The sequence below is a fragment of the Brassica napus genome, chromosome C1 (genome assembly GCF_020379485.1).
Source record: "Brassica napus cultivar Da-Ae chromosome C1, Da-Ae, whole genome shotgun sequence".
Taxonomy (NCBI): domain Eukaryota; kingdom Viridiplantae; phylum Streptophyta; class Magnoliopsida; order Brassicales; family Brassicaceae; genus Brassica; species Brassica napus.
In genome coordinates this window covers 25,297,398-25,323,245 of record NC_063444.1, presented here as the reverse complement: position 1 = coordinate 25,323,245, position 25,848 = coordinate 25,297,398, and the positions used below count along the sequence as shown (strand labels likewise).

The window sequence follows — 25,848 nt, the reverse complement described above, 5'->3', positions numbered from 1 at the left end:
CTGTTAAGTTTAACCGTTATCGTCTTTTACGATCGATCCGAACTTATACGAGAAAATAGGTCTTTATCATTTTTTTCCGTAAAGCTTCAATGGTAACTCCGATCGAGACGAAAAAGAGACAGTTTAACCGGTTTTTCTCTGTCTTTTTTTACTCTCATAGTCATCATATTGTACTTTTTTCTGAACATGTACTACAATGGATTTAAGCCAACAAAATGGAGCTGATGGTGGGACAACCACAACATATCTGAGTGTTGGTAGTGAGGAGCCGAGCTTACCACATTAAGATTTCTGTTCCTTTTATGTGTTTGTCATTTTTTTGCGATTTGGCCAATAAAGGTTTTTTTAATTGAGGCGGGTTACCCAATTGATTTGCTTGATTAATGCGGGGCGGGTGTGGATATCTTGTATAACTCGTAGCGGGGGTCAGGAGGATTTTCCTATTAAGAAGTTTTTCTATGTCTTTTGTACTCTTTCATAGTCTTCCTGTGTACTTTTTTTCTGAACCGGTACTAAAGTGGATTCAAGCCAACAAAATGGAGCTGATGGTGGGACAACCACAACATATACGAGTGTTGGTAGTGAGGAGTCGAGCTTACCACATGAAATTTTAGAGGATTCAAATCAGACAGAAGCTGTGTTCTCCCAGAAAATGTTCAAGCACTGTGACATGTCACTACAAGAAATATGGCTATTGGTAGCAGTTCACGATATCACGAATTCTCAAACTGCTACCAAAAATGGTGTAATCCGATACCCATCTTTTTCATAGCGTTAGTTCCTCGCTAGCGATAAATTTAATCCGGGAAAAAAATTAATAAAAAATACAGTAAAGCAGAGTAAAGTGTTGTCGCGATGCAAAAGACTTGGGTTTAGTTTTAACCTTTTCCGCCTCTCCTTCACTCTTCACATAGAAACCATCGAAGAAAAAAATGATTGGGAAGCCCAATCTCTCCGATTTTTGATCGATCTTCGTGTCTGAACGGTGTTGTTTTCGCCGGCGGTCAGATTCCCGGTGAACCCATATTCGATTTTGTCTGTAATTCCTTTGATTTATCTGATTTCTCAGATGAATTCCTTTGATTTGTTTCAGCTTTTACAATTTCGATTTCACCGAAGATTAGGAGGAGAGAAGTCAGGTTACAGAATCACGAGAAGTCAGGTGGTAATCAATTCCGTTTTGCATTTGATATCGTCATGGGCGAACACGATTGTTCCTTTCTCGACTGAAGCTTTGACTGTTCCTTTCTCTTCTCTTTTGCTTTGCAGGTTTTAGGTTTTGATTGGTCCTTTCTCGAGTGAAGCTAGTGGAGTTGAAATCCGAAGGATCTTATTGATCAGGTGATTCTTTTTCAGCCAAATAGAAGTCGTTTCTTGTTGATCTTTTTGAATGACTGAGTTATAGTATCTGATTGAATCGTTGATTCTTTATGTGTTCCTCTGTGAATGTCATTGTGTCTGTTTGGTGTATGTTTGACATAATCTTATGGCTTTGTTTGATTTTGTTGGTCTATCGGTTAGAAACTTAGAACATAAAATGGTCGAAAAGTCATGGGTTCATCTAAACAGGTAAGGAAAAACAATATATATTATAGGAACTGAATTTTTGTGTGTGATTAAGAGTGTTGAAATTATGCTTTCATGTGTCTAAACCGAAGAGCTGATCCTGGTTATGAGAGTGGTGCGTGGGAATTTGTGAGGTGTGTTGGTGCAGATTTGCGAGAGTCTGAGTTGATCATTTGCCCATGTATTGATTGTCGCAACGTAGCTCGTCACTCAGCCAGTGTTATTGTGGATCATCTAGTAACAAGAGGAATGGATTTGAGTTACAAGATGAGGGAGGATTGGTATCACCATGGAGAAGTAATGTCAGGGACTGACAGTAGAAGCAATGGAAGTGAGAAGAGGAATGAGATTTTAGGGTTATACCAAGCAGCTGCCTTTGTTGATGAAGAGTTTCTTAGGCCTGGTGACTTAAGTGAGGTTGCTGAAGGTGAAGATAAGGCAGAAGATGAGTTTCTTGCTAAGCTAGCCGATGCAGAAACACCTATGTATCCAAGTTGTGCTAACCACAGCAAGCTCTCTGCAATTGTTTCACTCTTTAGGATAAAGACAAAGAGTTGTTGGTCTGATAGAAGCTTCGATCTGCTGCTTGAGACTTTGCCACAGATGCTACCCGAGGATAATGTCTTGCACACGTCCTTGTACAAAGTGAAGAGGTTTTTGAGATCTTTTGATATGGGTTATGAGAAGATACACGCCTGTGTGAATGACTGCTGTCTATTCAGAAAGGAGTTTGAGAAGCTAGACAAATGTCCGAAATGCAATGCTTCAAGATGGAAGATTAACTTGCGCACAGGTGATGTGAAGAAAGGTATTCCACAGAAAGTTCTAAGGCATTTTCGCATAATCCCACGGCTGAAGAGGATGTTCAGGTCAGAGGACATGTCAAAGGACTTGAGGTGGCATTTTACTAATAAGAGCACTGATGGAAAAAGCAGACATCCGGTTGATTCTGTTACTTGGAATTAAATGAATGACAGATACCCTTCATTTGCCGCTGAATAAAGAAATCTTCGGCTTGGGCTATCCACAGATGGGTTCAATCCTTTCAACATGAAGAATGTGAACTACAACTGTTGGCCTGTTTTGCTTGTCATTTACAACATGTCACCCGAAAAGTGTATGAAGGAGGAGAACATCATGTTGTCGTTGCTGATTCCTGGTCCAAGCCAACCTGGTAACAATATTGATGTGTACTTAGAACCGCTTATAGAGGATCTAAACCACCTGTGGGAGAAAGGAGAGTCAATGTATGATGCAGTCAGCCACACCACTTTCACATTAAGAGCTATGCTTCTCTGGACTATTCAGGATTTTCCAGCATATGGGAATCTTGCAGGCTGCAAAGTAAAGGGCAAAATGGGTTGTCCTGTGTGTGGAAAAAACACAGACAGTATGTGGTTGAGTAACTGCAGGAAGCACGTTTATATGTCCCATCGGAAAGGTCTTCCTCCCACACATCCTTATAGAGGAAAGAAAGCATGGTTTTATGGGAAAGCAGAGCATGGGAAAAAGGGTAGAATTCTGAGTGGTCATAACATAAGCCATATACTTAGAAATTACAAGAATGATTTTGGAAATGTGAAAGTAACTGGTAGGAAGAGGAAGATTAATGAGACGGTTGGATCAGACTCCAATATGGATGATGAATCTAGTGATTCAGAGGAAGAGGAAGAAGCAGTTGATGAGGAAGAGCTATCTAGATATAAGAAGCGGTCAATCTTTTTCAAGTTGCCTTATTGGGAAGTATGTTTCTAATCTGAAGATATATCAGTTTTTCTTAATTGTGCAGTCACCACCTTCCTTTGACACTATTATCTGTGTTTGTTTTGTCTAGGATCTACCAGTTAGACACAACTTAGACGTTATGTATGTGGAAAGAAATGTTGCTGCAAGCCTTATAGCTACATTGTTGCATTGTAGAAAATCAAAAGACGGTCTTAACGCGAGAAAAGATCTGGAACTGCTTGGTATTAGGAAGGATTTACATCCTCAACCCCGTGGGAAAAGAACATACCTTCCTCCCCCTCCTTGGTCTCTGTCCAGAAAAGAGAAGAAAGTATTCTGCAAGCGGCTATCGGACTTCAGAGGTCCGGATGGTTATTGCTCAAATATATCAAGGTGTGTGAAGTTAGAAGAATCTAAGATATCAGGATTGAAATCACATGATTACCATGTCTTGATGCAACAGCTTCTCCCAGTTGCTATTAGAGGTATTAACTGAGTCTTTAAACTTTGCAATAGTCAAGATTAAGATGTCCTGACTCTATTCTCAAATTATATTTTTGACAGGATTATTACCTAAAGGTGTTAGGATAGCTATTGGCCGCATGTGTGCTTTCTTCCATCATCTCTGTCAGCGGGTAATCGACGTAGAGAAAATTACAGTATTGGAAACTGAAATTGTCGAAACACTCTGCATGTTTGAGAGGTTTTTTCCTCGAAGTTTCTTCGATATAATGATGCATTTGGTAGTTCATCTAGCCAGGGAAGCTCGGTTATGTGGACCAGTTCATTTCCGATGGATGTACCCATTTGAGAGATACATGAAAGTGCTGAAAGACTTTGTAAGAAACCTTGCAAGACCAGAGGGTTGTATTGCTGAAGCGTATCTTGAAGAGGAATGTGTTAGGTTCTGCAGTCAGTTCTTGAAAAAAACAACAAGTTATGAGGAGAAACCAGATAGAAATACTGAGTTCGAGAGCAGCTCTATTCTTGAAGGTCGTCCAATATCTGCAGCCACTTGTCGTGTTCTTTCTGAGAAGGATATGGGGATTATACATCTTGCTGTGATTCAGAATATGGCAATCGTCGAACCTTATGTGGAGTAAGTCTTTCACAGCTACTTGTTGTTTTTTTAGTTACTGTCGCTTGTGACTTTATAGCGTAGCTAATACATTGTTTGAATCCTTTTGAAGCATGCACCTACAGCATCTACAGGACACTAATGAAAAATGTAGACGTGATGCAACAACATTATGGAGACTTCATTCACAAAAATTTGCTTCTTGGTTAAAAGACCAGGTAATTTTCATAGTATGAGCAACAATTTAGTTTTCTGGTTTTGGCTATAGATATGTATTGACACTTAACATATTTAGTTATAGATACCTATTAGCTCAGAGAATCACGAGGAGACACTGAAATGGCTGGCCTACGGTCCTCGTCTTAGCTCTAGGTCTTTCACTGGTTACATAATTAATGGTATGCGGTTTCACACGATTTCAGTTGACAGGCAAAGTCAGAACAGTGGTGTTCTATATGAGGCAACAGCTATGTGTAGATCTAGTGCAAAAGACACTTCGCAGATGGTTGATTTGGTAACATACTATGGCAGAGTGTTGGAGATTCTGCTGATCGAGTACAATACCTTTTACATTCCTGTATTTCTCTGTCAGTGGGCAAATATAGGTAACGGAGTGAAGGTTGAAGATGGCTTCACACTAGTCAACCTCAACCAAAGTCAAATGGCTTTTGCAGCTGATCCATACATCCTCGCCTCACAAGCAAAGCAAGTCTTTTACTCCAGAATAGATGAGTCATCTAGTTGGTATGTAGCTATGAGAGGTCCTACAAGAAGATACCGTGAGGAAGATGCTGAAGATGGACATGCAGATGTTGGTCCTATGCCAGCAGTAGTAGCCATGGATGCTGATGACTTGGTTGATGAATCTAGAAATGCTCGAGCTGACTGTGAAGGAATATATGTTTGAAAATGGAAAAGTTGTGATTTTTTGGATGATGGCCAGAACTTGATATTTCGTTTCTATTGGAGATGTTGGGATAACAGATTCCAGTCCATAATCTGATGAATTGTGTTTGTGTAATGAAATTATTTAATTTTTTGATAATGGGGAGGAATCTGTAAAGCTGTTTTTTGATGAATTGTGTTTGTGTAATGAAATTAACTATGTTTCTGATCAGTTGCTTTGAGTGTTGTTTGTTGTTGTGTTGTTTGTTGTTGATTTGCTTTGAGACTAACTAACTCTTTTATATTTCAGGTGAACTAAGATGGGGAATCGGAAGAACAAGCGTGTGAAGAAGCAAAGGACAGATGTAGAAACGGAGGTTGCGGAAGATCAATTCCTCGAAGATATAACAAACAGAGAAGTCTCAGATGAAATGGAGGCAGAAGAACATAATCAAATGAGGACAGAGGAGAATGAAATGGAGGAAGAAGCAGAGGACTTGGGGGAGGATAAACAGAATGAAATGGAGGAAGAAGCAGAAGCTGTTGATGCAGCTGATGATGTGCAGACTCAGACTGACACAGCTACTACATCACAGCGTAAAAGACGCCGAGGACCTACAAAGATGAAACACATTGCCAAGGATCCAACTGAAAGGCAACATGTCGACTTCACAAATATGGGGGATCCCTGTGGTCCAGGTTCTGTACTGTTATCCTCCTACTTGGGTCCCTTAGTTCGTGAACATGTTCCGGTGATCATTGATAACTGGAGACAAGTCAGTGAAGAAATCAAGACTGTGCTCTGGAAATCTATTGAGGTAATAAGAAAAAAATTTACATTTAACTACGATCCATTTTACTTGTATTTGAATGTGTCTCATTGCTGACTACAGATGAGGTTTGACATGGACGAAGACTTTAAAAAGGCTGCTGTGTTTAAGCAGATGGGATGTTTGTGGAGAGCATCCAAATCACGTCTAGTAACATCTGTTAGGAAAGCTCCAACCATTAAAGCTAGGATGAGCATGCAACCGAACAATGTTTCTACAGCTGAATGGCGTAAATTTGTCAAAGAGAAGACCAGTCAGGCCTTTAAGGTTGTCAGCGACTCTTACAAAGAAAGAAGACAAAATCAGATTCCTCACACCTGCGGCCGTAAGGGAATGGTGAGGCTGAGAGAAGATTTGGTAAAGTCAAGCGAAGATCCATCAAAAGTGTCGAGGCTCCGAGTTTGGGTGAAATCACGAACAAAGAAGGATGGTACTCCTGTCAATGTTAATGCAGCTGCAAAGATTGTAAGTTTTCATATTGATTTTAAGAAGTTGAATCTGCTGGTTGCTGCTTTGTGATTATTGAAATTTTAATGTGTTTCCAGGGAAAGGCATCAGAGATCGAACTTGAGGGTCATGCCGATTCAACGACAACGAATCCAAAGAACGATATGCTATCTCAGATACTAGGACCTGATCAACCTGGACGGTTGCGAGCGATGGGCAGAGGCATTAGCATGACCAAATTGAATTGTTTACAGGTTAAGGACAACTATATCGCTGCAATGGAACAAAAACAGGTCTCTCTGCAGGAACAGGTTAATGATTTACAGAAGGCCCTTCGCCGAATGAATAATCTGGGTCCTGCAACTGATGTCAGTGAAAACTCCTATAACAAGGTATGAATTTAATTAATCTGGCTTACTCTATCTATATAATTGTATAGTTGCATTTCATTGACATTGCTTGTACTTCATGTAGAGTGTAAATAATACCAGATCACTTCCCAAGTGTTATCTGGTTGACTGGGCTTCTGTCGATGAGAAAGTTGCTGAGGGACGGGTCGTTTCAGCTGAAGCTGATGAGTTAGTTAATGGGGTTCCTTTAGGGCCTCACGCTGTGAAGGTTTTGGTTGAAACTGCAATAAAAGCAGACACTTTTTTATGGCGACCTGCACATAATATGTTTACTATGGAGGATGCAGTTGGCGAAATGATTGCATGGCATTCTGATCACTGTATTGTTGCAACAGCAGATCTCATTCCAGAAGACAATTCTCCTACAGTTAAGTTTCTTCTCTCTCTGTTCCTAAGTATGATTTTCCTCTATTCCTGAGTATGATTCTGAGTCATTTTTGTTCGATGTCTTTGTTGTGTTTGGCAGAGCCCTTTCACAAGTTCAGTTAACAAATGCAAGCTCATGGACTATATACAGAAGGAGGAAGTGGTTTCTTTAGGCCGATGGCAGACTAAAGAACCAAAATCATTGGTGAATGGACTTCCTCTTGGTCCTAATGCAGTAAAAGTGTTTGTCGATGAGGTACTAAACCCAACGGCATTCATATGGAGGCCTACTGTAGGAAAGACAAATATGGAGGATTTTCTGAACTGTTATGTAGCATGGCCTGCAAATTGCGTTGTGTTTGAGCCAGATATAACAGATTCTCCACGTCGTCAACAATCAGATTCTAAAGCAGTGAGTTCATCTTCTAAGAATCAGAAGTCTCCATTAACTCCACCAGCTCCTAAGAAACCATTTACTCCTGCATCTCCTCTTCGCAGATCTGAGGTACAACTATATTGTTGAATTGTTTGATTCGTTTTTGCTTTCTGTGATGCTTGAATTTTGGCTTCGTTTTTGCTTTCTGTGATTGCAGCGTAACAAATTCAAGCCAAATAAAAAAATCCAGCTGCTGGATCTGTCTGGAAACAAGGTGATCGTCGCTGAAGGACGTTGGTCTTCGAGTAATCCTGAGCATCTTGTCCATTTTCAGCCTTTGGGGCTTGGTGCTTGTAGAGTCTTTGTGGATGTTGTGAAGGTGAAAGATGCATCTGTGTGGAGGACTTCATCTGAGATTGAGTATATGGAAGATGCACTTGGAAGCACTCTTGCTTGGCCAGAGGATAAAATTATAACGGTGAGAGTTTTGTTTATTTTTTTGTTCTTTCTCACTTGGAAGCACTCTTGCATAAATGTGAACCGAAGGTTATGTCTTTCTTTTCAGCTTTGACAAAAGAGCAGAAGGAACCAGGCAACTATTTAAGTTCTTGTTGACATAAATGACTTGGTGTTTGCTGTTTCAGAACATGGCTTTTGTTTTTCAATTACTCGGTGTTTCTCTTGTTTTCATGTGTCGGATGGATTGAAATGTTTGTATGGTTTGAATGATTTACTTAAGTTAAGACTTTATGTTATTGTGTTTGATCCATTTTATCATTTCAGTTTTACAAAGGCCCAATAAGATAAATGTCCATATCTAGTTTACAAAGAACAAATCACTATTCTTGGTTTAGGGCAAGGATAGGGGTTAGGATTCTCATGTTTTTGTTAGTGATTAGGTTTAGAGATTTCTTTTAAGGTTTATTCTAATTATAGTTTTGAGGTCTTTTTAAAGAAACTATAACACACATTAAGACAAAATTATATGTTAATCACAAAACACATGATGTAGTTCCCTTTCCACATTATCTTTCTTGTGAAAGGGTTAGCATATGTAGTGTTTAGTTTGAGGGTTAGGGTATATTGGTGTAGTTAAAGTGTTTAGTGGTTTATATATTTAGAAATTGATGTCTAAACTTAGATTTATATTTTAGAATCATGATTATAATTTTTTACAAATTTTAGATAATTTTAAAAATATTTATAAATAACCGGAAACATAATTTCTCTTCTTTTTTTAATAGCCATCGATTGATATCTCAGATCAAAGGCCCATAATCCACCATCCATCAGCTATCCTCGTTCTCTCTTCCTATTGGTTGATTATTTTAAGGCAAGGATCATAATGTTGTCCGTTCGTAAATGTTAATCTAACGGTTCAGAATTGTTTTTTCTTTTATCTCCTTCCTTCTCTCTCAGAACGTACACCCACCGCAAACTAGGTTAGAGAGTTATCTCAAACCACCACAAATCTCTTTGTGACACCACGAGCCCACCTCGACCCACCACGAATCACTGTCTACCCATCACGATTCCATCTCAAACAACCATGATTCTCTCTTAAGCGACCTCGATTTCTCTCTCTGGGTTTCCATCGAACTCATCCATATCAAAAGGTCTGCGCCCTCTAAAGTCTAAACCCTAGATTTATTTCATCTGTATGATTATTATATATTTCTCTAATTAAAAAGGTAACAACTCTTACAGATCCTTATAGATTCGAACCCTCACAGATCTGGGTTGGGAACTTCTTCAAAGGTCAGAGATACTCGATTTCCATTTATTCTTCTTCAAATATCATCTTCGATTTATTATTTCTTTTTCGAATAAGTTTTCATTTTCAGTTTAGATATTCATATTCAAATATCTATTAAAGTTCTAACTTGTGTTAACTTTACAGTCTAGAAACTCTAATGGAAGGAAGGAAGAGCATCGTATGTGCACTGCCGGCATCTGGAGTGAGACCACAACTACTCCAAAAACAAAAACCACAACAAGAAGCACTCAACAGAGAACAAGAACGAGGACAGTCCTCAGGAGGAAATGATATGGAGGAGATAACCAGAACAGAGTTCAGAACCTCTCTTGGCTACTTGACATGCATTGAGGAACCTGAAGAAGACATCGACCCAATGTTCAGAAACTCATCTCTTTTCAGACGCCCACCACAAGCACAAGGACAGTCCTCGCGAACCAAGTCTGGCCGTCATTACTAATTGTTGTTTATGTATGTTGTTTATGTATGTGTTTTTTTGCTATATGATGAATCAATTGTCAGCACATTATAGTGCTTTTTGCATATTTCTAGTCTGGTTACAATTACTAAAAATTCTATTTTTTAATTTTCTTTTTTTTTACAATATTTTCCAATTCTATATCCCATAAAAAAAACAAAATTAGTAAATCAAACCGAAAAATGTGTCAATATAGAAAATATTAGCTATTCAGTATTACCTAGAATATAAACGTTATAGCACAAGTAAAATACTGTATTATAATATTCAATGGCACAAAAGAATTGCTATTAAATGTTCAAAAATCCAAAAAAAAACTGAGTTACAAAAAGGTATTCCATGACAAAAAACAAATGTCATAACAAAATATTTTATGGCACACGAAAAGTGCCACATAAAATATTTAAATAGCGAAAATAAATCGCTATAAATAGGTATAATATAACACAGGACCAACGCTAAAATATCTGTATATTGTTACAGCACGCGAAAAACGCTACGCTAGGGGGGAGGTCTATTATAGCTGCGGCTGTCACGGCGTTCTTCGAAACGCTATGAAAACGATATGATAGCGTTTGTCGAGTGCTATTAATACCGATATTTCTTGTAGTGTGTGCTCATAATTGGCTCGACAGCTTTGAACAATATGACAATGGTAAGTTAGTTTAGTAATTATATTGTACAGAAACAGAGACTTCATTCATGAAATATTTTGCTGGTTTTGGACAAAATCAGAGGTTGCTGAATCTAGTAATTAAGAGGAGATTTTCCCTATGTTTGTGACGTTTCAATAGACGTGTAAGTGATAGATTATTATTTATTTTCCTTCATTTCATTTATTTTCTGATCGTATACTTATCTATTTTACCATTTAGACAACTGATCAACTTGAGGTCGTGGGAAGAACAAGAAGGAAGATCTCTATGTAATTTGTTTTTAAGTTTGATTTCAGTGTTGGAGGAGAACTTATGTTTTTGTGTTGTTTGTTGTTCTTTAGATCTTAAACTTATGGTGTGGTGTTTGTTGAAACTTAAACTTAAGATTTCTGTACCTTTTATGTGTTTGTCATTTTTTGCGATTTGGCCAATAAAGTTGTTCTTTTTTAATTCAGGTGGGTTACCCGCTTGATCCGGTTGATTAGCGTGGGGCGGGTGCGGACATCTTGTATAACTCGTAGCGGGTCAGGCAGAGGCAACCCTAGCGCCGCACCATTTAAGCTCGGTTGAAGGCTCCACTATGTTGAAGGAGAAATTCGACCAGCGAGTAGACGATCACTACATTCAATTTCAATAAGAAAAGATGATATGGTTTTGAAAAAATGTAACATGGCATTAACATAATTGTGACATGCACAATTTCATTTATAAATTTTATATATTTTTGGTAATGTTTTTGAAATACGGTAATGACTATTAACTCGTATATATCATGATTAATGTATATTTTCTATATAAATATTTATTTATGTCAAGATTATTAAAAAATATTAATAGGAAATAATCATATATCACAATTAAATTAGTATATATATATATATATATCAAATTAATAAAAATAAGTTAAATATAATTACAAATATAATTTTTAATAGATTATGCTAAAAACAATAAAAATCAGAAAGTTATTAGAATTTATATATATATATGTATATATATATATATATGTATGTGTGTGTAGGCGTGCGTGTGCGCGCGTGTGCGCGCGTGTGCGCGCGCGGATGTGTGTATTTAAAAGTAGGTAATAAGAGATATATTTAAAAAATAGTCACTAAATATAATATAACTAAATCCAAACTTTCTCTTCGAGTGTGTGCGCGCGGATGTGTGTATTAAAGTTTAAATGAAATTAAATTAAAATAGTTAAACCAAATCAAAAGAGATCATATTACAAAAAAGTATTTTAATGATTTGTTTTTTTTCAAAACGTTGAAGTTAAAATAATAAAATAAAGATGTCAAAATGTAAACTAAAAAATTTCTTTTAAAATAAAAAAAAGTCGTATTTAAAATTATTGTTTATGCGCGTGTCGGAGAAAAACACGTAGTTCTATTATACATAAGTGGTAAATTTTAAAGGTATTTTTTATTTGTACTTTTATTTTATTAAGATATATATACTTTTGTTTATTTGTGAGGATCATTTCAATTTGTACGCTTTATATAGTTTACAAAAAAAAAAAAAAACTTGACGCTTTATATAACATCAAAGCCAAACAAGTGATTGCGCTATAAAGGATGTACACTGTGTGCATGCACACAGAAATAGACGCGGATTTACCGTGTCATGTACGGGGCATGTGCCCCTACTATTTTGTAAATATTACTTAGTTATGGTTCGAAGTTCCCGCTTTGTGTTTTTTCTTTTTTCTTTTGTTGTATAATTAATGTGTTTTCTGTTTGTCAACATATCATCTATGTTTTATTGTTTAGCTATTATAGGAGCACTAGAGTTTTGACCCACGCGGGTTTATTTTCTATATTTTAGTTTTTTGTTAAGCGTATTTTCTCAAATGTAATAAATGTAATTTTATTGTCTAATTGAAACATCTTTATTGAAGTATATTGAACAATATAAGATGTTTTGTGTTTCATTTCATTTATAATTTGATCATATGTTTTTTGATCTTCTAATGCTTTGTTATCTTGGTTATTTTTTAAAAAAATATTGTTAGTATTTATGTGTCTCCTTTAATGACATTTAAACTAAATATTGTTTTTCGTGTTGGTATTAACTAAAATTTTTTGCTTCAAAATTTTTGAAGATGATTTATAAATTTAAATAAATTTGATTTAATATTTTAAGAATTTATAGATTTAGAAGAGAAAATTATAATGTTTTTAATTAAACTGAAAGTTGAATAGAGTTAACTTACATCTTCGCTGGAAATTTTTATTTATTTAGAATTATGTTTTTGAGAAGTAGTATAATACATACATGCAAAGAGTAATAAGTTTGTAGGTATAATTAGGAGCCTTTTCCATTTTGTTACCACTTTTTTTTTCCTCTTCAATAAGAGTTTAGGGGGTTTGCAAAGTTTTTTTTTTTTGAAACATAAACAGTGTGTAAATTTTCGTAACACTAATCAATGCTTATATTTGTTTTATTTGTTTGGTTAGTAGCAATCCTCAATTCACATTGTTGCAGTTCAAGCATGATTAAAAGTGCAAATGGTTATTTCTGAACTTATCAATAGAAGAGTGGTTTAAAAATATATAAATTTCGTCTATTTTTATAAATATGTACATTTCTTCTATTTTATACGTAATATTATTAAAGAAAAAGATAAACTTTTATATTCTAATATCTGTAGTATGCTATTCGGTTAAAAATTTGGAATTTTTAAGTTTGATAATACTTTTACTTCATATATTAATAAAAAAATAAAAATAGCTTTATCTATGAAGTTTTCTGAACCCATTACAGTAGAAACTCTATGAGTTAATATTCGATAAATTAATAAACGCAAAAAAATTAATAAACTCCACCAATTCTGAATTGAGTCAATATAAAATATGACACATTTCGATAAATTAATAAAATAATAAATTCTTGAAATTTTTATGTAAATATATATTCCCAATAAAAACATAAATTAATAACCGGTGCATATAAATTTATATAAATATAATAATATATTGTATAGTTTGCCTGTATTTTATTCATAGTGAAGTTTATCTTTAAACTTTATAAGTATTTAAAAATATTTAAATGTTATTTTGTCATTTTATACTTAAAATGCATATACATTTATGGTAAATATTTTCTATACACCTTATAGTTGAACAATAGTAACATAAAAAGTTTTATCTATGACAATTAATCAACCATTCATATATCTTAAAATCAAATACCTTTTTAAACAGAAAATATATTCTTCTAAAATTTTTTTTTTTTGTAAATTAATAACTCGAAGAGAAAGATCTAAACATCGAGATCAATATTGTTGTACTGTGATCCAAGTTAATGATCCGCTCTGAGTTTTTTTATTCATCTCATCGTCGGCAATAAAATAAACGACACAAATAGAGTGTAATGTAAATAGGTGCAGATCACAATATAAGACGTAATAGTCTTTTATGTATTAAAAATTTTAAAACCTAACTTTATAATTACGAAAACACAACACATGCTTGGGAGGAAATACCCTAACTTCACAAGTTATTATTCATTATATATAAAAAAAATGCAAGAACAGAGAGTTCAAAAATAGTTTGGATAAAGTTGTGCTAGACTCCCTCGTCATTCTCGTCATCGATGTAGCAGCTATTGTTGCAGCTCCAGTCACACTTCAATGTAATGGGGAACGCGTGTTGTGTTGCTCCTCGTGACAAAATGGTCCTCCTGCCTAACTCATCATCAGCTGCTTAGAGGAGGCATTCCCCTACTTGGAGTTTCCGCTGGGATAATAATAATAGAGGCCGTGTAGCTGGTGAAGAAGCCCCTCTCAGTTGGTTGTCTGATGGGATTAGCCGGAACGATGTGTCTGACATCAAACCTGATTTTTTATCATCTCAAGGTTCCCCTTTGGACAGCTTTCGGACACAGACGATGCAGAAGTCTCCGGCCTCAGGTAAAATAAGTTCAGCTTGTTTAGTATTTTTTTAGCTTGAGGGAACACATGTATGGTGTGTTATTCACTTGGGACTTTTAGATAGTATTTTTCAGAACCTGTTAAATCATGTTTCTCTTGATAGGACTTCTCTACTTGCTTCTTGACTTGCCTAGGCATCTGTCTACAGATCATAATAATCTTACATGACATTAATGAATATTTTGGCAGATTTATCTTTTCCAAGAAATTCTTCCATGGATACAGTCTTTGAGCAGGTAAAGCTTGTTTCACCTATAGTTGAGTTTTCTCACATCTTTGAAACTTTTACATTTGTTGATACATAACCTCTCTTTTGCGTTTCTATCTCTCACACAGAAAGAAAAGTATTCAATAGAATCTTCAGCACCTTCATACCCATCTCCTGCACAATTGTCTCTTTCACTTGCTTCACAACCATCTTCTTTCCCAACGTCACCACTTCCCTCCCAGATCTACTATCACCCTGCAAGTTCATCGACACTTAATCCAACACAGGAAGTCTCCGATGGTAAGATCTGTGGAATGAACTCACTTAGCAGAAGCTCAGCAACTGAAGAAGAGGAAAAGGGAACTCCTTTTAGAGTAATTCATATACTACCACAGTAAATGAAAAATAATGTGATCCAACCAAAGAACGTCATTTTGTTACAGCTCCCACTTGCATCAACATAACTCAAAAGCAGAGTCTTGAAGATTTACCAAACTCCTTCATATCTTCAATGGTGCTTTCTCTGGTAAGCAAAGAAATTCAGCGACTGCAACAACAACATAACTGAGTAACGATCCATTCAAGCGGGGTATACAAAAGCATTCTCTCAATCAAATTAATGATATGAGATATTTTCATTCATTGTACTTACACCGAGCTTTTAAACAGACGTTTGTATCACTGTTCTTTTCCTCAAATTCTGTGGTATCAGTTTTGATGAAGGATGTTTGTAGTTCTCGCCACCTGAAATATATATATGAACATTAGTGTATAATCAACAAAATTCTTGTTAACAATAAGTTGCAGAGATCACTCCACTGTCATCCTTAGTTCGAGCTTAGCCTAGAGATTCCTCCTTTAAATCACAGTTTGCTTCGAAGTCTTCAAACAAATGCAACCTCCTTGTGCTTCCAATGCTGATGCAAAATTTTCATTACACCATCAAAGACTCCTCTTCTACCTAAATAATGAAACAGATACATATTGAATATTGTGTAAACCAATCTGGTAACCTTTCGAAAAGGAATAAGAAGAAGCGAAGAACAGATTTGAAGGCTCTTACCAAGAACCAAGCTGCTGTTCATATTCAGTCAGATTTTTCTCAAGCATTCTCTCTCTTCATGAGTCAGTATCTCAATGTCATCGTCTTGCTCAGATGGTTTCCATGCTGAATTAAATTTAAACAACTCTAGTGTTGGTTTCTCCATAACTGATTTCAGCTGCTATAAAAGAAGAGCAATCCATCGAAGTAATACTCCATCTGCATAGTCCATTCCACAAACACATGTATTTTTGGCCCTGATTTAAGTTTCACACCTTTCAAAAGAGAAGAATTTGCTAAATATTAAACGAACATAAACACAAAACAAAAAAAATCAGACAACAACAAACCTCTTCAAAACCTCCCTCTCTCTGTTTGTCTCTAGGACAACCTTACTGCGTTGATCTCAGCGTGTGCTTCCGTAACTCTAGATCTTTATCTGCATTCCAATAGAGACGAACATTAATCAATTAAGCATAGACAACCAACCAAAAAGAAGAAAAATAATTTAAATCAAATCGCCACATAATAATGTGCATAATTAAATTGTATTTGACGACAAAACCTAAACCTTAGCAGAGATCACCTCTGAGAACACAACTCGTTTCAAACTTTTTGGATGAATGGAACCTGATCTGTTGAACTCAATCGCTAAACTCTGTTCGTGAAGCTCGGAAAGGACTCTGAAGGTGTCATCTTTTGAGATAAGAGGTAAAAGAGGCTGAGATCCACGCTTCAGAAAACATTTATACCAGCTTACTCGGTTCTGAGCTATGCACCTTGTGTCACAGATTCATTTTGAGGTGTAGAATAGGTTAGATTATACAAAAAAAATTATGAAATTCAGGGGTTTAGCATATCAGCTCATACCTTTCGCTGATAAATAACAGATCAAGTCCTATGAGGATCCCGCTTTGTGCATTATTCAGGGCTGTAGATGGAGCTACACGCTTGAGGGAGCCGTCATAGAGACCAACTCCTTGTTTCTTAGTTGGAGTGGATTTCGCTGGATTATTAGCCATCGATGTGGTGGTCGATATCGCCGGAGTTCGGTTCTAGCCGAAGCTTTGGAGCTGCAAACAGTTTATCATCCATAGCCATAGCTTGATTTTCATGGCCATAGCTTGATATTCTTGTACAGAGGTTCTACGATGTGGTTTGATTTAAGTATCGATAAAGGGATTATATAAGATGGAAAACAAAGGGAGGTGAAGGAAAAGGTCTCATGAAGATAAGAGTCAAAGAAGTGAATTGAATGTGTTATCAAAACTCTGAAACGGAGATTCATAGAAATCGGAAACGATGGTGGTGGAGCGGAAAAGTTGCGTCGTTTGCTATGAGCGCGAGATGGGCAGTGTTATAATGGGCCACTTTGATTTGTTATAAGCCCAGCAAATAATGATGTGCGAAGACGTGGCAGTATAGTACTCCCTCGTTCGTTGATTTTATTTGTTGAGGTGGACACCCTATCCTTTGAGTATATTTTGCTTTTAGTATTGTGATTTTCCTACATTTTGTTTTATTGTTAATATAATTCTCTTTTTTCCTTGTTAGCAATGTATTTTCTTTATTTGCCTTTTCATAGTTCTTTCTATTATATTTTCATATTTAGATTTCAATTTGGTTTGAAGCATATTTCCTTGTTATAATAGTAGACATTCACAATGGTCAGTAAATGAATAATACTAATTAATTTTAAAATAATAAATAATTCATTTTAAATTTTTTAATTTAATGATTTAGAATTTAGGTTTTAAAGATATGATGAGCAAAAAGTTATTTATGACACTGGCATATATATAATTTGAAGACTTTTTTTCTATATATTGTAAAATTAATGTGTAATTAATAACATTTGTAAAAAAATATAATAACATAAATTAACTATGAGTTGAATACAAATAAATGTTATTGTTTTTTCATAGTTTATAGTTATTTATATTTTGTTATTAACAGTTAATACTATTTACTATTAAATTATTTATTTATTGTTATATTAATTTAATAATATTATTATTATTATATGCGCTCGTCAAGTATAATTGGCCTCGCTCTGCCACTGCACCTAAAATAAGTATATCTTTTGATTAAGAGCATCTCCAACCCCACTGTATTTTCCACTCTAAACTAGAATTTAGAGTAAAAATGCTCCAACGATACTCTATTTTCCACTCTATAATATAGTAAGAAATAGGTTTACTCTATATATAGAGTAATTTATTTTTCTTTGTCCATCAGTCAATTTTTCACTTTAAAATAGAATACCGTTAAAGCAACATTCATCTCTATTATAGAGTTACTCTATTTTAGAAGAAAAAATAGAGTAAACCATTAGAGATGGTCTAATAAACTTCGAACAAGTTTGTATTCATGTCTTTCTTGATTAAAGATAACACTGATAAAGCTGTGTTACAGATTTTACAGATTTTTAAGCTGGAAAAATATAGCGAAAAATGTAGCGTTAGAGCAAAGGTGTTTAATACCAGTGTCTCTTTTGATATATAGAATAATTTGTTGGTTTTAAAATAATGTAAAAAGATATAAATAAATCAGTAATATGTAAAACAAGGATTTTACATACACACATAACATCACACTGGTCTTTAGGATAAAACATGCAACTCTCCTCACAACCCTGTCTTGAACGGAACGCCAGTAGAAGGCAACCATGAACCACCAGCGATTAGGCTTCCCACAGTAAACCGGGAAGCAACAGCAGCATTGGTTATGGCGTGGAAGCCTTTCCACCGGACGCGCCACCTTGTAGAAGAACCTGGTCCGAAGTTTTTATACTCTCCATAGAAAACTGTATTGGATCAAAGTTGGATCCTCTTAACCAAGGAGACCATCCCAAGGGACTTATTGAGTTATCTATATAGGTCTTCATGATTGTAACACGCGAATACGCTTGCCACGGTCGGCCTAAATAGGTTTTGTAAGCTCGAATCACAGGCCTCAAATCAGAAGCAGCGACTATCCTTGAGCTATGGATGGTTATACCTGTGTTCTGAAAAGGGTCACCACGACCCTGAGCGGTTATAACGTTGGCTTGGCCATGCAGAGGTCTTCGGACAAGAATCATGCAGTTCTGAAACACGACAGCTGCATTTCCGAAGATGAAGTCTATGGTGCCTGAGATGTAACATTCTCTAAAGAATTGACGTTGAGAGTGAATGAAGAGAGTGTCTTGGAATCCATGGATACCGACATGTTAGAAAACAGAGAGGTCAGAGGATGACCGAACAGAGACAGCTTGGCCGCGTAATGGCCCTGCCGTGTTGATGAATGTCATGTCCTTTGCAACAAAACTTTGGCCTCCAAAACCTTCAGTTGATAATAAACTTATTTGTATCATAAAACGTATTAATTAAATCCAATTTAGCCAAGATATTAAGAAAGTAATTTACCCGCTGTTGCTGAGTTATAGGTGGTATAGCCACCCTTGACACTTCTAGCACTGGTGATGATTGTTTTTCGTTCACCGTCGCCAACGAGCATGATGTTGTGGTTATCGTTGCCAACTTCAATGTTCTCTCTGTAAACACCTTTCTTCACATATATTACGAATCTTGACTTGATTCTCCGTCTTCCTGCGAAGTTTATCGCAGCTTGAATTGACCGGAGGTCTCGATTTCGCTAAAGATGCGGATACGAGTAATCGTCTTTCGTGTCTTGAGACCCAACTTGGGAAATATTCTTTGTTGTTAGCTTGATAAACCAAACAAGTTGAAATATGGGCTTGTTAGATAAACTCATCCACTCATCTATCTATATTATTAAAAGAAAAGTATAAAACACAAATGTTTTTTTTAATTTTACAACTTATACACCAGGATGCCACCGGGTAATTATTAAACATATTTAAGTATAATGAAATTATTTTATATACTATTTAAAATTTTGCGCTATCTATTTTATACTCTTCAACATTTATCAATTTACAGTGCGCCCCGCGGCTCGCGGAGAAAACAATATCAAATTTTATATGTAACTTTTTAACAAAATAACTATAGATAGAAGTGTGTAAAATGAAAAATGATGAAAAATATTTTTAATATATAAAATGTTTCTGAAATTAATGTTAAAATTAATAAATTATATCATTATAAATTGAAAAATTACTAATTTCTGAGTGAAAAAAATAAGTTATTTTTAATGCAATGTTTGGGGAAGAATGATGAATTTGTTATAAATTTTGTCATTGGAACTTTAAAATGCTTATTTTTGCTGGAATCTAATGTTTTCAGTAAAGATGTTTCCAACATGAACTATATATTTTTAATAAAATATTTTTAATAAAATATTTTTAATAAATTCGTAATTTTTTAATAAAACGTGAAAAATACATAATTGATCAGGTGTATCTTAAAGTGATGCTTATTTTATTATCTCTTTCCACATTTTTTTTTCTTTTTGATAATATATATATGCATCTTTGAAAACTATGAATTTTCCATCAAATGTACAAATATCTTCATAATGTTTTAAGGCATTTACATAACTAATTAATATTCGAAGTTTGTGTAATTGGCCAACTCAAGGGTGGACATGTTCTGACAGCATTAATCAATATGATCATAACTAAAGTTCTAAAAAGCGGTATAGGCGGTGTCTAGGCGGCAAATCGGTTATATCCGAAATAATTTTCTTAAAATCCGATTTATACCGCTTTATATTATTCAAGTTGGTTTAAACTGTTTTAAATTAGTTTAAGTTGGTTTAACTTGGTCTAAATATGTTAAATTAAACAATAATATTATTATAAATCTAAAAATTTGTCTAATTTCTTTTGTTTTGTATATCTAATTTTGATAATTTTTCACAATAATTTTGTAATTATACTTAAAACTAAAATATGTCATAAAATGTATAATATATATATATATATTTATATATATATATATAATAAATCAATAATTTGCTAATGCCTATGCCTCGCCTAAACCTTGAATAGTTCGCCTAGTCGCTAGTCCTCTATAAAGCGCCTAGTTACCGCCTAGCGATTTTTAGAACATTGATCATAACTATCATTCTCAAGCAGCAAGTGTTTATGGTGTTCATACCCCAAAACTTGAAGATGCTGGATCAGGTATTCCTTCTTTCACGCATAATGTCATGTTGGCACGTGAAGGGTGCCTTACCTTAGAAGTAGTATGTATCTTATGTTATGCATAATTAAAACTTTCATTATGTCCAATGGAAGCGTAAGTTCTTGTAATTACCATCTGATACTTGAAAACGTTATATGGTCTTTGCCTTTTTAAGCAGCCAGATAATTATCACGAAGAGCTTCGCATAGTTCCCGTAACAGACTCTTCCATAATGATAGCCAAAAGCAGAACTATCAACGGTACTTAAGTAACAAATGGCTGACGAGACAAAAAAAAAAAGTTCACTGATTCCTTTTTGATTCCCAAATTTGGAAAGAGATTCTGGGAAAATGTGGTTCTGGAGCTGAAAGTTTACCTATTTACCCTAACAGCGAGCAAAACATTCTGGACCAAATACTCAGATTACTATGCAAGATTTTGCCAGTCTATAGGAGCCCATGTTCAAAAGTTATAAACAGTTCAAAATCTATTTGTCTAAAGGTATAACTGGTTTCCCCCTACCACCCGCAAACGCAGCTTTTGCAGTTGGCAACAACGCAACAATCACTGCTCTAAACCGCTTCAAACCGCTCTAAATCTTATAAATTCAAAAGCTGGTTCCAGTTAGCGTTTACGGTTGTGGCGGTTGCAGGAGGATAATCTTTTTAAAACAATATAAATACAAAGGTAAAAATATTCAATAAAATTTTAAAATTGGAATTATAAAAAAATACAAAATATATCTATTATATTTTAATTAATTTTATAAAATTTTAAAATAAAAATATTTTCTATAATTTTTAAAAATTTAAAACTATAAATTTCTAAATATAAATTTTCTATTTATTATAATATTATGATTTTTGATATTTTTATAATTATATAAAATGTAAATATTGTTAATTAATTATTTAACCGCTGCTGCATTAGGTAGTTAACCAGTCATAAATATCTCGTAAACGCACCAATTTCTAACCGCAGAACCAATACAAATCTCTTAAAACCAATAGAAACCGCAACCACCTGCAACTGCGGCTAGTCAGGCCCTAAATAGGCTATGTATTCATTATGTATCGCTTTTCTAGTTTTTTTTGTTACAAGCGCCCACAGAGTCTGGAAGTAAATTCAAGATTTACACCAGATCGTACCATGTGGCTCCAGGACAAGGTTTGCAACTTTACACTGGACTCATCTTGTTAAAAGGTTGAAATTTACTTGGTCTGAAAGCTAATCTTCAGCGTTTTCGTATCAACTGCAGATATATAGCTAAATGCTATAAGCAGTTTAGCTTCAAGAGAAAAAACTCCATATCTATCTACGATGAAACAGCATTGGTTAGGCGGTGAAGAAAAAATGGACAATTTCAATTTCAACTGCTGATGCAGTCAAGTCTTTTACTCATTCCAGTTCAACAGTCTACTGGGAAGAAGTTCAGAGTGAGGATGGGTCCAATAATCATAAGTCGAGGAGGGACTTGTCTGTATATGTTATGAGTCCTTCCCTGTTAGAGGAACAGCTCTTTACTTTAGCATTATTGACTTTGCTCTAGACTGGACTTATGTGGGTCACTGGGTTGTGAAGTGAAGGTAACACTAGTAATTTGGTTGTCATTTTGGGGAATCAAAAGATAGGTATGTGCTTGTTTTCTTTTGCAAAAAAATATATGTTCTTGTTACTGGAAAATTCTTAGAGACTCGAGAGGAGGCTGAGACTACAGAGTGGTCTTGCATGTTTGGCAAACAGAAGTTCCAGCAGATGTTATATCTAATGGTATTCTCCAGTGTGTGGTTCCTATGCATCAGGCTGGAAGAGTTCCCTTTTATTTATCATGTTCCAAGTTCCAACATATTAGCATACTGTGAAGTGCGTGAATTCGAGTTAAGGTTTTGGAGTCTCAAGCTTTTGGTGACAGATTAGTCTACTGCTTGCACTCATGACTTTTTCAAAAGATAATAGAAGACCGAACCTGCTGCTCTCTGCCTCTTTCTTCATCTGCTTTTACAGTGTTTCTTTTTGAGGGACAAAGAACAACACAACTAAATAAAAATTTTAATCATTCTGAACTCAAAACACATAATCTACATTAATACAAAGTAGGTTATATTAGGAAGAGATTATGTTTCTATTTGTAATTTAGTGTTTTGTTAAATCATAAAATCAGGTTCTCATAAAACGTATACCCAGAGCCTCTCTACTATGTGAGAGGAAAATTGCAATTACAAATGCATGTCCTAAAGAAAAACGACGATGATGGTGAACTGTATGAGAGGACAATTCACACTTCTCGAAAACTGAGGTACAATGATAGAATATGTAAAAATAAGAAATCTGAAACTTCCATCTATAGATTGATTAAAGAGTCTGACTCCAAAAAGGTGTAATTGCTGAGGGTTGAATCTGAAAGGAAGCACATGAGATGTCCTTTGCAAAGAGGCGGATGTAGAGAACCGTTGCGTCTTTTACTGAAATAAGTTGATGACATAAGATCTTATAGATGAGGAATGATCTTGTCCATTGGATTACAAAATATTGATAAACTCAACTATTAGATTTAAATTTTATTTTCCTATAAAAATGTGATTACGTCATCTTGGGTTTGCTATTATATATAGATTAAAATATACTTAAGATTATATATTTATATATTTATGGGTTTTCTTGTCACTTAAGACGTCTATGAGTGACCATGATGACTAGTCATTTGGTCGAGAAAACCTTTGGAATCACATTAAGGTTATCAAAAAATAAACAGTAACAAAAATATCTTCACAAATTGGCATATCCGTAAATGAGTAACTAACCACTAAAGTTAATTATAATACTAAAAAATAAACGTACCAGTCGTATGATTATGTTGCTTCATGAGAACTCCATTGACGGCCAAGCAGTTTCCAATCAAATCCGACAAGTTCTTGTTTGAGATGGCCGGCATGACGAAATCTGAGACTTTCAGATCCTCCGAGCCAGACCGGCATGTCTCGATGTTGGTTTGAGCCGTGCTGAGCCACGTCTGTGCGTCGAAGTCTGAACACTTCACATCACTAGAAGCCCCCGGGTTAAGTCCGTTGAATGTCTGGTTCAGCTGAGTGACCGTATTTTCAAATAGCGTTACACAGTCTGACCAAGCGGCTTTCCGTTGGTTATTGGTGCAGCTCTGACCTAATTTAACGGTTTGAGCGTGTGTAATGACGGCTTGGTCAAGTGCTACATGGACCAGCATTCGTAGAAACTCGGACCGAAATCTTGGTGGTCGGCTAATGTTGTTGTCTGGGCTCCTTTGGAAGTAGTAGGTGCATGTCTTAGCGTGTGGAGTCTTATTGCACCACCATGTTATGTCGCCGGAGATAGAGCTGTTGTTGAACGGAGACGACGCGGCCGCTGGACCAGGGGATTGATCTGAGGTGGTTGGAGGACTGGTGGTGGGGCTTGGGAATGGTGTGGTTTCTGGTGGTGGGGGAATATTATGGTCCCATGGATAAGGAGCATTTGCTCCAACGGTGAAGCCACCGTAGTTTACAGTGGAAGAGAATTGTGGCAGAAGAAGAAACGATGCCAAGAGGCATATGTGGAAGATGCCTCTAACCATTTTTTGAAGTTCTTGGATATGAGTTTGTATGGGGAATTGTGAAATTTCATGGTGTGATTTCTTAACTAATTAAAGAGTTATTATTTTTTATATTAAATTGAATAATATTTGTGTTTATTATGAGTTTGTGTATATGTACTTTGCAAGTGATTGTTGTTGGGGTGAACATGATGATGTGTGTTGTCTTTGCTTGGGATTGTATAGATTATGATATCATGACTCATTTTCTTATTTAGCAACCTACGATTATAGAAACATATAATATCAATCCTCTATATAGATGTCTGTAATTGATTCCATAATATATATATACTGTTAAGATATTTAGAAAAAAATGTCAAAAGAATAAAGAGGAGGAAAAGTAACTTCAAAGGAAGATGTTTGTGTTTCCAATGTTAAAGTAACCTTTCCATGTGCTTTTAGCTCAGTTTCTACTCTTGTAGTTTCAAGCACACGCAAACCCTTTCAATAATTTTTGTTTACTTTTATGTTACTATATAATTATATATAATTTATATTGTACAACTTTCCAATATATGAAACTAAAAGGTAAATCAACTTCAATGTTCCAAAAGGGGTTTAAACGGCGACGATTTTTATGAATTGCTTAACTTCTAAATCGTCTAAGAATCATAACATTTTAACAATAAAATTATACTATAGAATAATAATATAATAATATGATATAAATTATTGTTTACAAATCAAAATATTTATATTATGTATTTATACTAACCGCCGAAAGCACGTCAACGATACCACCTGCTTGAACTTCTCCATTTGAACTCCTCAATTGGAGCTTGAGATATTTTTCACAGGTCGGACGCTGAGGCTTCTTAACGAATGAATATTATGTAATGTTTCAAGAATTTAACCGATTTTTCGTGGAAGCTGTCTATGGAAATTTTCGATATTCTGCAAAACTATGTTGAGCCCCTTATGGGCTCTCTACGAATACTGACAGTATCTGACATCTTTATTTTTGTCAGAAAAGTGTATGTGTCCCATGGCTATGTTTAACGCAGTTATATGGTCGGTGGGATCTGTCTCGACGGAGTACGCTGGGATCTGTCTCGCCGAAGTACGATGGGATCCGTAGCTTTTCCATTTGATGGATTTTGACCTCAATGATTCTCTTCTTAAAACGGGGATTTCAGATGCGCTTGATTTCCAGGCCCAAACACGTCAGTTGGTGGATCTTTGAATTGATATATTGCATCTAGATGAGGAGGTCGGCGATTTACTGGTTTTTTATTTGCTTTCTTCCACCAACCGCGTAGATTTTTCGGTCTGGAAAAGCTGTCTCTTTATCACTACAGGGCCGCTGACATCGCCAGCTGGTGGCGTGCTGAGAACGGTTATGACCGTGAGACGCCCGTTAGTTGCCCGTTAGTATCCTTTTCATCATTTCCATC

The 25,848-nt window shown here is 35.4% G+C and overlaps 3 protein-coding genes and 2 long non-coding RNA genes across 5 annotated transcripts; 3 read left to right on the top strand and 2 right to left on the bottom strand.

Annotated features, from left to right (window-relative positions):
• LOC125580979 lies at positions 1-7,251 on the top strand. Its single transcript, XM_048746314.1, has 3 exons — positions 1-1,341; positions 5,565-6,072; positions 6,148-7,251. Exons 2-3 carry the CDS (start codon positions 5,575-5,577, stop codon positions 6,601-6,603), a joined length of 954 nt encoding a protein of 317 aa, XP_048602271.1. The 5' UTR covers positions 1-1,341; positions 5,565-5,574; the 3' UTR covers positions 6,604-7,251.
• Positions 1,642-2,532, top strand: LOC106413155. Its single transcript, XM_022693878.2, has one exon. It carries the CDS (start codon positions 1,642-1,644, stop codon positions 2,530-2,532), a length of 891 nt encoding a protein of 296 aa, XP_022549599.2.
• Positions 7,252-7,417: 166 nt separating the features above from the next.
• Positions 7,418-11,301, top strand: LOC111201855. Its single transcript, XR_002654801.2, has 4 exons — positions 7,418-7,812; positions 7,901-9,299; positions 9,391-9,441; positions 9,584-11,301. It is a non-coding gene; the product is annotated as an uncharacterized LOC111201855 (long non-coding RNA).
• A 6,958-nt stretch (positions 11,302-18,259) lies between these two features.
• LOC125580968 lies at positions 18,260-20,210 on the bottom strand. Its single transcript, XR_007318684.1, has 2 exons — positions 19,165-20,210; positions 18,260-19,081 (listed from the first exon to the last, which is right to left on the bottom strand). It is a non-coding gene; the product is annotated as an uncharacterized LOC125580968 (long non-coding RNA).
• Positions 20,211-22,884: 2,674 nt separating this feature from the next.
• Positions 22,885-25,597, bottom strand: LOC106376462 (probable pectinesterase/pectinesterase inhibitor 33). The gene is made up of 2 exons (XM_013816551.3): positions 23,686-25,597; positions 22,885-23,309 (listed from the first exon to the last, which is right to left on the bottom strand). Exons 1-2 carry the CDS (start codon positions 24,431-24,433, stop codon positions 23,200-23,202), a joined length of 858 nt encoding a protein of 285 aa, XP_013672005.1. The 5' UTR covers positions 24,434-25,597; the 3' UTR covers positions 22,885-23,199.
• Positions 25,598-25,848: the final 251 nt, after the last annotated feature.